At 40.9% G+C, this 13,932-nt stretch overlaps 1 protein-coding gene across 1 annotated transcript in view; it reads left to right on the forward strand.

Annotated features, from left to right (window-relative positions):
- LOC100741335 (fringe glycosyltransferase) overlaps window positions 1–13,932 on the forward strand; it is a 129,781-nt gene that overhangs the window by 56,012 nt on the left and 59,837 nt on the right. Inside the window, exon 5 of the mRNA XM_003487861.4 lies at window positions 1,802–1,961. Within this exon, the coding sequence (XP_003487909.1) occupies window positions 1,802–1,961 (160 nt within the window). The remainder of the gene's footprint in view (window positions 1–1,801; window positions 1,962–13,932) is intronic.

Raw genomic sequence — 13,932 nt, forward strand, 5'->3', positions numbered from 1 at the left:
TGACCCTCCTCACAGTCCAAAATTCTCTTGTGTTGTGGTTCTTGACTCTCACTACGTTCCTTGTTTCTTCGTATATTTCTCTGATCCTTCGGATTAGTTTTTCGTTAATCCCCATTTTCCTTATTTTCTCCTCCAGTTTCTCTCTGTTTAGTCTGTCGAACGCCGCTCTCAAGTCCGCAAAGCAGGCATATAATTTGCTTCATTGTAATATTATACTTAATTATTTTCGTGAATAAAGGCCTAAAAGATTTTGTCATTAGGCGGTATTGACAAAATCCGCAATCACTTAGTTGCCAACCCAAAACATCGTCGCGTTAGTTCCTAACTATGTTAATTACATTTTTCAGAAGAACGTAATTAGCCGATCTGAACGTATGTCATGTCGGTGCAAGGAATACAAATTCGCGACAACGTTGGCTTCAACAAAACGTTCGTGCAGTTTTTCCGGTTGAATTAGAGAAGTCTGGTTGGTGTTAGCTTATCGATCAAAAACATAGTTCACCGCGGATCTTTGTAATATTCTGAGAATGTGTGCGATCGCAGTGTGGTATAACGTGCGCGCTTTCTTTCATCGGAGCTACGATGTTGTCGTTATCGAGGTTGATCGGCCGTGCTGAACGTGGTGCATCGTCGAGATTGAAATTTCCTGCACGGGGAATCTGGCAAATTTCTGTACGATCATGGCACGCTTGTTGTTGCATTGCATCTTGCCCGTACGAATCTGTTTTTCAGTTACAGTTCCTCGTTTTTTCTCTTCTTAAAAGGAGGAAAGCTTGGTACGCCGAAAATGCATTTCATCGTTGCCCAGCTTTTAAACTGACGAACAGCATGCAAAATACAAAAGCGAAATTGTATTTGAATTAACGGCGGAACGTAGTGAATTATGTAGACAATACCGAAGATATCCGCAACTAATTGCAGTCAATTTCATCTTCCGACAAAAAGCGAAACGAACTTTCTACTCGACTCGGTATGATGAAAATTCCATTTGGAAAGCGACAAATATTCGGTTCTTCCAAGTCCTCTAAGTCCGTACAAAATAATATTAAGTTCACATTAACGACAAACATGACATCGATAGTAATACGAAACTTCGTAAACTTCAAAGTCAGTCCTCTCAGTTACGAACTAGCGTGGATAGAAAAGTTAAGAACTGGAGCGACGATACGATTACGCGATTTTTAAATACCTACACTGTCGCTCGTAAGTATCTATGGTCACTTTGCACGATCTTCGCCGCCAACTATGAGTATTTTAGGACACCTATATACTCGTTTACGATCATCGAAAACTCTAACAAATTTTATCTTCTTTAATATTTTACATGGTAACGTGCATGTGACGCGAACGAACTAATCGATTTGTATAATAAACCGATAGAAAGGAAGCAGGCGCAGTCGTCGAAGCGCTCGGTTTAAATTGACATGGCAAAGTGCAACTAGCAAACTCTACTTTATGTACATTATGAAGTAGAGTACATATTATAACGTGAATTAAATGTCACACGTACATGATGAAATAATTAAAAAGAACGAGAGGAATGGAAAGCTTTTAATTCGACGTAGACGAATAGATGGATCTCGTAAACGCGGCCTTTTAAAAATTCTCCTCCGCTATACATCTACGATCCTTTTCAAGGAAAAACTCATCGATAATAAAGTGCCATTAAAACGGTAATTTTATTAGGATCTGCCCGTACGAATAATCGAACCCGTCTGAGAAACTGGATACGTTTCTATCGACGCGAAAGGACGAACGAATCAGGGACATTAAATCGAGCGATACCCTGACTCTGTTTCAGGTGGTTCTGCCACTTCGACGACGATAATTACGTGAACGTGCCACGCCTGCTGAAGCTTCTGGATAACTACAATCCACGGGAGGATTGGTACCTGGGAAGGCCCTCGATACCCGCACCCTTGGAGATCATCAGACAGGGCCCGGAACCTTCCAAGCGGCCGGTGAGTTTTTAAATTCGTCGAACAGAGACGTAGCGAGCGAGCGAGTAAGAGAAAGAGAAAGACTTCTAAATGAAACCAGTTTTCCCCTCGTGGCGTCTCGTTTTTGCGATTTCCAGAAAGACAGGGTGGGCCATCATTAACGATCGAGTACCGTCGTGTCATCGTTGGTACGCGAACAACGATTTCTGTTACCGTTCGAACCGGGCCAACCCACTTTTAACCGATGGAAATCGGCCTTCGAGTGGCTGCGATCGATCAGCCACTGTCTCGCGGATTAATCGGCCCGTTTCTTGCGGCGTACACGGTTTTCTCGTAAAACGGAAGTCGCAGGTGTTACTTGGAAGCTTGGCCGTTGGCTACGAAGTACAAACGAACCGAACGAGTTCTTGTCGATCCTTTTTGCCGCAGTGTTGCTCCGTAACCGTGGAATTTCTTCCATTTTCGTCGTGACAGTAAGTCACGGTCTCCGAGGGATCAGCTCCATCCGGCTCGGGTGACGGTCAATGGAGACGGTAATGAGCAACGTTTCGTTTTTTACCGGCGGTCGTAGGCTAGAGGCGTGAAAGTCGCTTTTTCGTACGTCGCGGGAGGTCTCTAGGACGAGCAGGATGCTGTGCAAGGCCGAGCGAAATACGAGGCGGCGAGGGGAAAGTGGAGAAAAGTTGGAGCGGAAGATTGACGCGATGCCAAGCAAATATCGGCAATTGGCGGATAAAGAGTTTAACGCGCGGAGAAATTTAAACGTCGTAAAGTCGGTGGAAATTGCGGTGAAAAGTGTTCGACGTATATGGAAATTGGGGAGTGAAAGGTTTGGCGCGACCAACGATAGGAGAAGTGGAAATATCGCGGTGAAAAATATTTTACGCGCAGGCCAATTATTGGGGAAAAATACGTCAACCGGCGAGAGATTCTGTCGCGCGTTTTCTTGCTCGGACGCGGAAGGAAGCGAATTACGGTCACTATCCTCCGGTCTTATCGAATTTATGCATCTGGGAGAAAGCAGCCGCTGCCTGTATCCGTATTTTCCAGTTTGTCAGCTTAAACCGAATGCACGGTTGTTGCCTCGCCTCGGGGGGTGAGTTTGACGAAGGAGAGAAGCGTCAGCCGGTGACTATTTTTCCATTTTCCATACCCATTTTTATTTTCCACCCTTTGTATACGTTTTCCATCTGGGAATTAGTTCGTCGAGCAAACTGGCCAAATTTCTTTCCTTGAAAAAGTTCCTTTAGGAACACGCTTATACGTGCGGTATCCTCGATTAAACCGATCAAAATTCTTTCAGTATTTTCTTCTTTTTCTCGTTTCAACAATTTTTCACACATCTCGATTCCTCTGGTTCGAGTCACGTAATACAGAATTCTTTTTATTTCTCTTTTTGTCCATTACAATATTTTTTTGCAGATCTCCAACAGGCCTCGTCGTTCGAGTCACGTAATACAGAGATCTTTTTATTTCTTTTCTCGTCCGTTTCAATAATTTTTCATAGATTTCGAGTCTACTCGTTCGAATCAACCAATTCAGAGTTTCTTTTACTATTTCTTTCTTTTCTGCTTTTCGATAAATTTTCGTATATTTTGCGGTTCTATCGGTTCGAGTCAGTCAGGAAACGTTATGTGTATTACGTTGCAAAATGATTTTACGTTGCAAGTAGCTTTTTACCGGTGGATCTCGTCGTGCCTAACCGTGAAATCGTAATTTTCTTCGCGAGAATCTTCTCGTATCAAGAAGTAGTCAATTTTCCGGGTTTTTGACACGGCTCTCTTACCTTTTCTCTTTCTCGTTCGAAGAAATTACTCGAAAAGTTTCAAACGATGCGACAGTGAGTCGCTCGCGACTGCTCTTCCACTTTGAGCTCCCGCTGCGCTTCTCGCCGCAAACCACCTGCGTTGTGTACGAATTAGTTTAGCAGCTTCTTTTTCACTGATATCGAGACTGTAATTATTTTTCAAAGCCACTGTTAAAAGAGGATAGCGTTGTCTTCTGATTTAAAACATCGCGATTAAATATCCTCTGAGTATCACGTGTACTCTGTTACACGAGATTCGTGAGAGTATCTCGAAAGAGAATCAAGAAACTTTTCCGCTTTTAAATACACGAAATATTCTCTGTTCAGAGATAATCTTTCCGAACATCGAAGAAAATTTTATTATTCTATTATTGAACACACGAAACATCCTCCATTCGAAGAGGATTTTTCCGAACGTTGAAGAAAATTTCCTACCATTGAACAAACGAAACATTCTTGATCCGAAGGAAATCTATTTGAACATGAGAGAAAGTTCTCCGTTGCAAAGTAAGTGAAATATCCTTCATTCGAAGAGAATTTTTCCGAACATTGAAGAAAATTTCCTACCGTTGAACAAACGAAATATTCTTGATTCGACGGAAATCTGTTTGAACATGGGAGAAAGTTTTCCGTCGCAAAGTAAGTGAAATATCCTCCATTCGAAGAGAATTTTTCCGAACATTGAAGAAAATTTCCTACCATTGAACAAACGAAATATTCTTCATTCGAAGGAAATCTGTTTGAACATGGAAGAAAATGGCATGCTACCAAATACGCAAGATATTCTTCGTCCGAAGGTAACTTTTTTAGTCAGCAGAGAGCACTTCCTACTACGTTGAATACTCGAAATATCTTCGATTCGACGAAAACCCTTTCGAATACCGAGGAAAATTTCCTCCCATCAACCACACGAAACAACAACAATCCGATGGAAATCTTGATGTGAAAAGTTGTAGCCACGAAACGCGCTAAACACTGTGGATTCTCGATGCGATCGCGAGAGCACGTCTCGAGTATCACGCGTCTCGAGTGGCTTGACGCTTAACTTCGAGGCACAAAGTCCTCGGCATCGCGATCAAAAATCGATAAAAGGCCTGTCTTACCAGCGGACTCACGAGATACAAGATGCGATTTGGATTCCGCGAGATATGATCGGCGGAGGTCCCGGCAGCAGACAGGTAAAACGGGGCCCGTGATCTTATCCGACGACAGTGTCATGCTATAAGCCCATTAATCCTTTTTCCCTTGCCGAAAAAAAGAAACGAGCAGCGAGGAGGAAGCGGAGGAGTGAGAGATCGAGGGGCAGGGGTTGAGAAATAAAAGGATCGACGTTGTCGGACGTTGCGGTGGCCCATCGGCGGGGCTGCGTCCTGGAAAAAACTCCTCTCCTACATTTATCATCCGCTTAGACAAATTAATAACGGCTTTGATCCGTCTGTCGCTGCCACGACGAGTCTCCGGGACGTCGCTTGTCTTCCGTGACGACCAAAGAAGGAGGAAATCGTTTGTAAGGAACAGGAAAGCGGGGCTTTCTCTTCGAATCTCGAGATGCTTGATATTTTACGTGGATAGAGCGAGTTTCGTTCGATGTAACTAGTTTTTTTTTTGTAGTTCTCTGCTTTCCGTTCCACTCTCACGCGAATGCAAGTTCCTTCCTGGACATTCGGTGGAAGAAGAAAAAAAATGAAAAGAAAGGAGAAGAAAATAATTAAGATGGTGTATCGAAGAAAAGAAAATCTTCTTCGTGGACGTTAATCCTTTTTGCAATTTTAATTCCGTTCGCTATGACTTTGATTTAGAACCACGCTTTGAAACAACATCCAGCAACGTCGAGCATATTATCGCTGTTCCATGCTTCTTGAAAAACTCGCTGTTTGCTTCAGCGTGCATCAAATGTTCCTATATATCGCAGTTGGAAATGTTTTGCAGCAACAGGAGGCGACGAGAAGCGAAAGAATAGTTGTTCGTTGTTGTTTCACAGCAGCCCTTATCAAGTGGTTAATTATCAAGTGATTGCATAAATTTGGAATTTTTCGTTCAAAATAGAGTGAAACCGGAAACGATACAATTTTGCCGTGGTAGTCAAAGAAACAGAACCTAAGCAGAGATTCCCGTAGCCTCGTAAATCCTTGTATCTTTAAGCTTTCCACGACTACATAAACCATGTCTATAGCCTATTCATTAGGTTGTCCGAAAAGTGTCTTTCTCTTACAGACACGTCTTTTACAACGACGCATCTTTATACAAACATGAAAGCTAATCTGTCAAACGTTGTGATCTTTATCTTGATAGAGCAAAATGGATCATACGTAAATAAAATAGTATAAAATAATATAAATTAAACGATATAAAATAATGTAAAACGAAAAATGTTGTGCATCCATTATTTCCTTATAAAACGAAAGAAACCTTTCGGACGATGATTTAACGTTTCGAAAGAGTCAGACCGAATTGCCTCCGATGAATCTGCCTCCGAGAGCGAATATTTGGCGGTAGTTGGTAAAACGGAAACAAAATCGAAACCGGTAGTCTTCGGATGAAACGATAAATCTTACGAGAGTCAGAGGACTCGTTTCTACCTCCGCAGTAGAGGAGATTAAACGTTTCTTATAAGGACCGATCGGAGCCATTCATCACCGTCGCGTCGGTTAGATATCTCTCTTTCTCTGATTTCTACTCGAGTCCTCGGCTCGTTAAGCCCTAATCGCTCTACTCTTTTCATTTTCCCAAACCCCACCCTTTCGACCACCGACTTTTGACCGTTCGTTGTCCGTGCCCGACCGCCAGCAATAAACGTTCGTCGTATATTTGCGTTGGTAATTAGAACGTCCATAGGATTATTTTATTCTTGAATTATGGACAAGGAAGGTACGAAGCGACCGTGGAAAAAACCGCGGTATCCGCGAGAAAGTGTGAAACGAGATTTTTTAGTAGCTTTGTATGGCAAGGTCTCGCGATAAGTCGGATTTCTCGTCTTTTAGAGACGAACAGCTTTAATATTCGATATCGTTCGACGTTTGCACTTGAATTTCTTTATCACCTTCTTCAACGTTTCAAAAATATTAACGTTCTTACGATAACTATACGAGTAACGTTACGAACGTAGACGAATATTAATCGAGTTGAATTATTCGTTTCTTATGGAAATATACCTATACTGTTCGTTAGTTAGTAAATAGTATTATTATTTATTCTTGTTTGTTATTTATGGTTTATATTCAGGCTTCGCATTTTTCTCCTATGTGTTACGTAGTCAGCGAGCGATGTAAAAGTCAGAAAATCGAAGCTATCGTATTTTGTTGTTATTTCTGTATTCAGAGGTAGGATCGTAATATTTATTATTTTATTCTTTGGATAAATCTATCGCACTGTTCTCAGTCGAAAAACTTTATTGCACTTTCTTACATGGACTAGGGATAAAAACAAAAGAACATCTTAAACCTATCTAGAACTATCTCTTTTATTTATTTATTTATTTATTAAAATTTACAATAAATTCTCGCATTGAGAATTTTCAGTAATTTTTCCTGGCGTGGCGCAGTGACATGGCTAAATATTTATAATAAGTTAATATTTATTATAGATAAGTATAATTTATAAGTAAGTATTATAAATAAGTAAATATTACTTAATTTAGATAACTAATCGAATCTAGCGCTAGAACTATCTTCTACTTACTATTTATTGTAACTACAACTCAGGTTATCATTTTCAACGTATTACTTTATTTAACGAAAGATATTTTTCTCCATATTTAACAAACACAAAGTTTTATTGCATTTCTTCCACGATCATACGTTTTCGCATCGTTGCGAACGTTTCACGTCCTGGTTCGATCTCCGCAAAAGAGTAGCCAAACGTCGTGATGTACTCTGCTCGAGAAGCCATCATTGAATTAATTAGACCAAACGTAATCTCGTTGGAACTCGTAACGCGCCGAAGATTTTCCAAAGTTCTCCTACAACCTCGAATCGCAGTTTCGCATTAACTCTTTCAGCTTTCTCCAAGAAAAAAAAAAAAAAAAGAAAAAGAAAAAGACTGGACTCTATCCAAAATTCTACAATACAATTTTCGCTTACTCCGCTCACTCTTCATCCACCTGTTTTCTATCATGGAACACTTTTCAAGCTCGTTCGCAAACTACCGAGAAATAAATCTAACACAATTTTCATACTTGAGGTCGTCGATTTACCTTCGATAAAGTACGGTTTATAGAAGGAAGAGACTATTACGTAAGGTTTTGCACGGAAGATGAGAACGGGGATAGACGTGTCTCGCCGTTTTATTCTGCTTTTATCGCCAACATATTTGGAGAAGATGGGACCGCGGGCCCGTTTCCACTGAATGGACATTGTTCGGCGGACACTGCCGGTATAAAGGGATACTCTGCTCTCTCTATCTCTCTCTCACTCTCTTTCCCTCTCTTTCTCTCTCTCTTTCTCCAATGGTATTCCGCGTTTTTCAACCCTGTTTCTCCTCTTCATTCAGCCTTCTTACGATCCAGTCGAACCAGTATCGTTGTACGAACGAAGAACCCTCTATGAAAGTCGATCGAGCTGCCGAGGTCGGCTATCGATATGTCGCGTGGTAACCCACTTACAGCACACAGAAAGTAGTATAAGACGCTTCTGTAAACTCGTTATCGATATAGTAATCGGTGAATTAAATTTGAAAATTGTATACAAAAAGTACGAGATATTTGGTACGAGTATGCACAGGTTGACGGAGTTATTCCAACGCCTGTGCGTAGGTACTCTTTACGAATATATTATGCGCCTTATACGAAAGATTTCGAAATTTCATTGGCATTTTCACGAAACTCGATCGTTACGGTTTTATTGGTTAAGCTTGGAACAAATCTGAAAGAAAAATATATAGTAGTTTTGTAGAGGTCAGAAGAGTATTTAAACAGTGAATTATCCATTTGGTAGGTACGCGTTTGCAGTGAATATAATGTAATTTCTATATACAGGCTAAAATAAATAAATACGTACATTCGTATTAGAGAAATTTCTCATTTTATCGATATGTGGGATGGTGCGACGTCAGGGAAGTACGTGGCGTGAGGGGTAATTATTTATAAACATTGTCAAGATATGTTAATGTTGTCAAGGAGTGTTGCGAGCGTTACCAAGGTTTGTTAAGGGAAAAATGAGCATGGGAAATACTGTTGAATTTATTGTGGTCGAGTGAAGTTCGTTGTGTTGTTGTGACCTAGAATTAGCGAGAAACGAATACGCGAAACGCGATATTATATTCGATTTTGTGTATTTATCATACTGTTTTCTGTTAACTTATAATGTAACATTCCTACAGATATAATCGTGACAATCGCGTCTGAAGAATTGAAATTAACGGGCTAATGAAATGTCAAAATGTTTTCTACAACGCACACGATATGCACAGATTTTCTACGATAAATATTCCGATCTTATACTTATCTATAATAAGTATTAACTCATTATGAATATTTAGCCACGTCACTGCACCACGCCAGAAAAAATTACTGAAAATTCTCAATGCGAGGATTGATTGTAAATTTTAATAAATAAAATAACAAAAAAATATTCCGATGATACGTTCTTCACGATAAATCTACGATAAACAATTTCGTGAATCATTAAAATCCTCGTAGCTTGCGCGAACACCGTGTTTCCATCATTTTTTGCCCTTTTCTCTTACACGAGTAGACTACTACTCTGGCAGTATCCATTTTATTAAAACTGCAAGGGATCGTTGGCGGAGATTGGCTCTACTCGCGATTCCAGACCTGTAATTTAGCTTCACAGGCCGAGAAAGATGTTTCGCAGGAATCGACGAATTCTGGAACGATTCCAGTGGTCTTACGATCGTTAGCGTCATTACGGTGGACCTGACGATTTTACGGGAGAATTTTGAGTATAACGAAGAAAGTCAGAACGTCGTACAATTTTCTTAGAGATTCGTCGAACAGAACTGGGTCAAGCTGTGCCTCGATTCTTCGAAACGATCGTTCTTCGCGTATAATTCGAGGAATAAGGTAACACAGACTACGTAATAACAGCAAGACGAATCTCGTTCTCGGCATTGTCACGAATCTTCCCGTTTTCCGCTGTTCCGCTCGCATTCCCGCCAACATTCCGTGGAATTCATCAATGTGTTTCTACCATTGCGGAACTCGCGATGCCGCAGATTAGGAAGCTTCGCAGATTTACACGTGGGCCTATGACGTAGAGATTCGCAGATGCTTTCGTATTTCCACTTGAACGTGGTAGTTAATCTCGTAGCTGCGGGCGATTTTCGTATTTTTTCTTTTCTTTTTTTGCACAAAATCGCGGACGAAATTTATACTCTGTATAAGTTTATCGTAAGAGGAGGGTCTCGATGCAATGGAAAAAACGCGACGCGATAATGGTGCGGCGTGTTGGCGATTTTGTAGAGAAAAATACTAAAATCGCCGGCGGCTGGAGGGTTTGCTTCGTAGCGACGAATTCCAAAATGATGAAAGGCGAGGTCCTTGCTTTAAGGCTGTGCACGCGTCGACGACAATTTGTCGGGCGACAGTTTCGTCGTTTACGAAACGGGCATTGCTTCGTTCATAGGTGAACGTGCGCGCAATTCACGACATGACTGCAAGATGATTTTTTTTCTTTATTAGAGGAGAAGATCGAACCGTTGCTCGAGAAATTGTCGTCGATATTCGCGCACCGAATATCTATGTGCATCTAGGAAAAGTGCAACATCAACTGCCTCGTTATTTAACGCTAGAACTACCGATAGTTAACGCAAGCTGTTTCTATCAAAACCAGTGAAAATGACTGGTCTTTGAAAAATACGTAGTAATAGAATATTTGTATATTTATTGATTTATTACTTTCTTACGGAAGCAATTCCACGTTATGTAGTATATTTTTATTAACGATGATCCCTAAAATGATCCCTAAACGAGGGTTGACATATTTATAAAATTGTAGAACCAGTTATTTTCACTGGTGTGGTATTTCTAGCGTTAGCATCTAGCGATCGATCCGCAATTTTCCTGATAACTGATATCGTCATATCGAATGATACGCAGTAAAATTTTTAAAAACGCGTGGCAAGTTGTACAAAACGAGGAAACTGGTTCATCGGGTTCGATAAACAGATTGCAGGACCCTTTTACACTTTGACAAGTACCAGTCATTTTCACTGGTATCGATATCGGTAGCCTTGATAGAAAATTATTTTCAGTTTGAATACATACAAAACGAAATAAAATTCATTATATTATTCTTTTAGTTGTCGTTGCGAAAGTCATTACATTACAAGAATTTTACAATAAAATTGTAAAACCAGACAATTTGACTGGTATGGTAGTCCTATGTTTCTCGTTCCTCGTACAACGAAGAACGTTTATTCACATATCTTGAAACCGCTTTTTAGCTTAATAAATTACATAGGTAAATTTTATAATTAATTTCTCGTGTATCGTCAACGAATACTAATTATCGTTAACGTTAACAACAATCGACAATAGTCGAAGAACGTAACGAGAAAAAATGATTAACGTCGATATTGATTAGCGGCAATCGAAATAAAATTCGTTACTGGTGATCGGAACAATTAAAAATGAATATTTTTCAATCGTTTGATTCTTCGCGAAATGTCTCTGACACTTATCGATAATTGGCTTGCACTGAAATAAAAATTAATTTTTTCAAAATTATTATCTTCTCTTTCTAAAAAAATATCTAAAATAACTGTTATCCTGGATCTCTGATATTTCGATTTATGGTGGCTCTCAGGACAACGTATTATATATAAAATTCACGAGGCAGTGAACGTATTAAAGATAGAAATAGGTGCGCACGGGATTTCTCGAGGATTTAGTCGTGGACAGGACGATACATACGAGCGAAAGATGGGCTAGGTTGCGCTGCTTTCTGCAGGAACACCATCGACCTATCCGCCGACCCCCCATGGGTGTGGTACCATCTTCCAGCCAAGATTATGGTCTCGGTATGGTGGACGTTACTCCCTGGGGCCTTCGCGTACTCGTATATTATATTTGCCCGAGAAATACTTACCTTACCCTTCTCCTCCTCGAACCTATTCCTCGTTCGACCGCTCTCTCTCTCTCTCTCTCTCTCTTTCTTTCTTTCTCTTTCATCTTCTTTCGGTCGAGTTTCCTCCTTGTTCTCGCTATCTTCAGAACCTCTTCGCGAACCTAGAGGCTGTGCACGTGCACCGTAAGAAGAGCTTGGAGCGGTTGGACGAGTGAATGAGCGTTCATGGCGAGGGTGGAGATCTCTTAGTCATGCCGGAGTTCGGTTTCGAAGCTGTTTTTAGCTTCGCTTATTTATGGTTCAACCCACTTAAACGTTGAAATGAAAGTTATATACGCGTCGATTGTTTCGCGATCATCCCAATTTCTGAACATTAGGACGCTAACGGGAAGAGCTAGACTATAGCGAGTACGAGTATCCGGATAAAGAGATAGGTAATTATTGTCTGAATCGTTCTATTCCGAATTTACTGTTTCGTTATACTGTCGAAGGATTTCAATGTTCGAGGATCGTCGCATGGTTCGACGTTTATCGTGGCTACAAAAATGATCTGTCGTTGCGCGTCAACATCGGTTACTTTAATCGAGTCGGTAATTCTGTTTTTCAAATTTATCTCGCGGTTTATCGTTATTCATGTGATCCTTCTGCGATGAACGAGCTCGTGGAAGTTAGTCATTCGTCTTCTAAAAATTGGACATTAATCGTCTACTTATATAACGAAAATAAGAAATTAATAGAAAGCGTAGTTCGATCAACGTAGCTTCCGAGAGAGTCGATTCATCACGTTGCTCCATTCGCATCGTTACCTCGCACGATTGCAAAATCGATTAATCGTTTCCTTGATATTTTAAACGAAATTATCGCGTCTTGTACGAGACTTAACGCTTATGAACGGCTGTACACCGTGTTTGCTGGAATCGGGCCAATTGGTCTCCCTGGAGCGGCGATAATCGAAGACTCGAGTGGACAGAGAATGCGGTGGTTCGATAATCACCGCGACTTTTGTTATTGCACGGGGATTTAAATTAGCCCCGGGTATACGCGTCTTCGCCGGGCAATCGCTCGGTGCCTATTATATCGTTAGACCAGAAATTCTCGACGTTCAATTACCCGCCGTCAAATCGACCGGTGATTACGAAACACTGGCCCTTGTGTGCTCGCGCATGCACATGTGCACGTATAGCCGTACGATCTAGAAAATCGTGCAATCACAGCGCTGACAACTAGATGCACGGCCCCGTCTTTTTTCTTCCACGTCCCTCCAAGGGGATAATTAGCCCCGTTACATCGAGTTATCTCGTGCAACCGAGACGAACAGCCGAGTCTCAAGAATTTTCAAATCCAAGGTAGGTTAGCTGAGCGCGATCGAGTTCGCGAATTCAAATTAATAACGATCGATTTGACGGCTCTCAAATTTAGAGCGATCCCATTCAACGCGCTCAAATTTGGGAGCGGAAATTTTCAAGGCTCTGGTCTGGAATTTCCAAATTTAGTGATCGAACGTAGCTCGAATTAAGGACGATAGAATTTGGAATTTTTGGATTTCAGGTGATCTAATTTAGCTCGTTCAAGCTCGCAAGTTCAGATTCTCAACGCTAAAATTTGGAACTCTCAAATTTAGAGCGGCTCGACTCAGCGCGCTCAAATTTGACAGCGGAAATTTACAAGGCTCGGGTCTGGAATTTCCAAATTTACTGATCGAACGTAGCTCGAATTAAGAATGCTAGAGTTTGGAATTTTTGAATTTCAGGCGATCTAATTTAGCGCGCTCGAGCTCGCGAAATCAAATTTTCAAAGCTAAAATTTGGCAGCTCTCAAATTTACAGTGATCCGATTCAACGCACTCAAATTTGAAAGAACAGATCTTCAACGCTCAAGCCTGAGATTTTCAAACGTACGTTGGTCCAATTTAAACGGTTCAAGCTTGGGACCTAAAATTTGCAAATTTGCCCACAATTAGGATACTCGATTTGAACACAAGCTAATCTCGAAACTTGACAGTCTAAATTCAACCAAAATTAGAACTCCTGATTTCATTCTGGAGTATTTTTTGACTCGATCTAACGGAACAGAGACACCTTCGGCCATAAGACACCTTCGACTGGGAACCTCTTCTCTCTATCCAACGTCGATCCGAACGTCGATCCGACGATCGGATCGG

Source organism: Bombus impatiens, unplaced genomic scaffold (genome assembly GCF_000188095.3).
Source record: "Bombus impatiens unplaced genomic scaffold, BIMP_2.2 scf_0203, whole genome shotgun sequence".
Taxonomy (NCBI): Eukaryota; Metazoa; Arthropoda; class Insecta; order Hymenoptera; family Apidae; genus Bombus; species Bombus impatiens.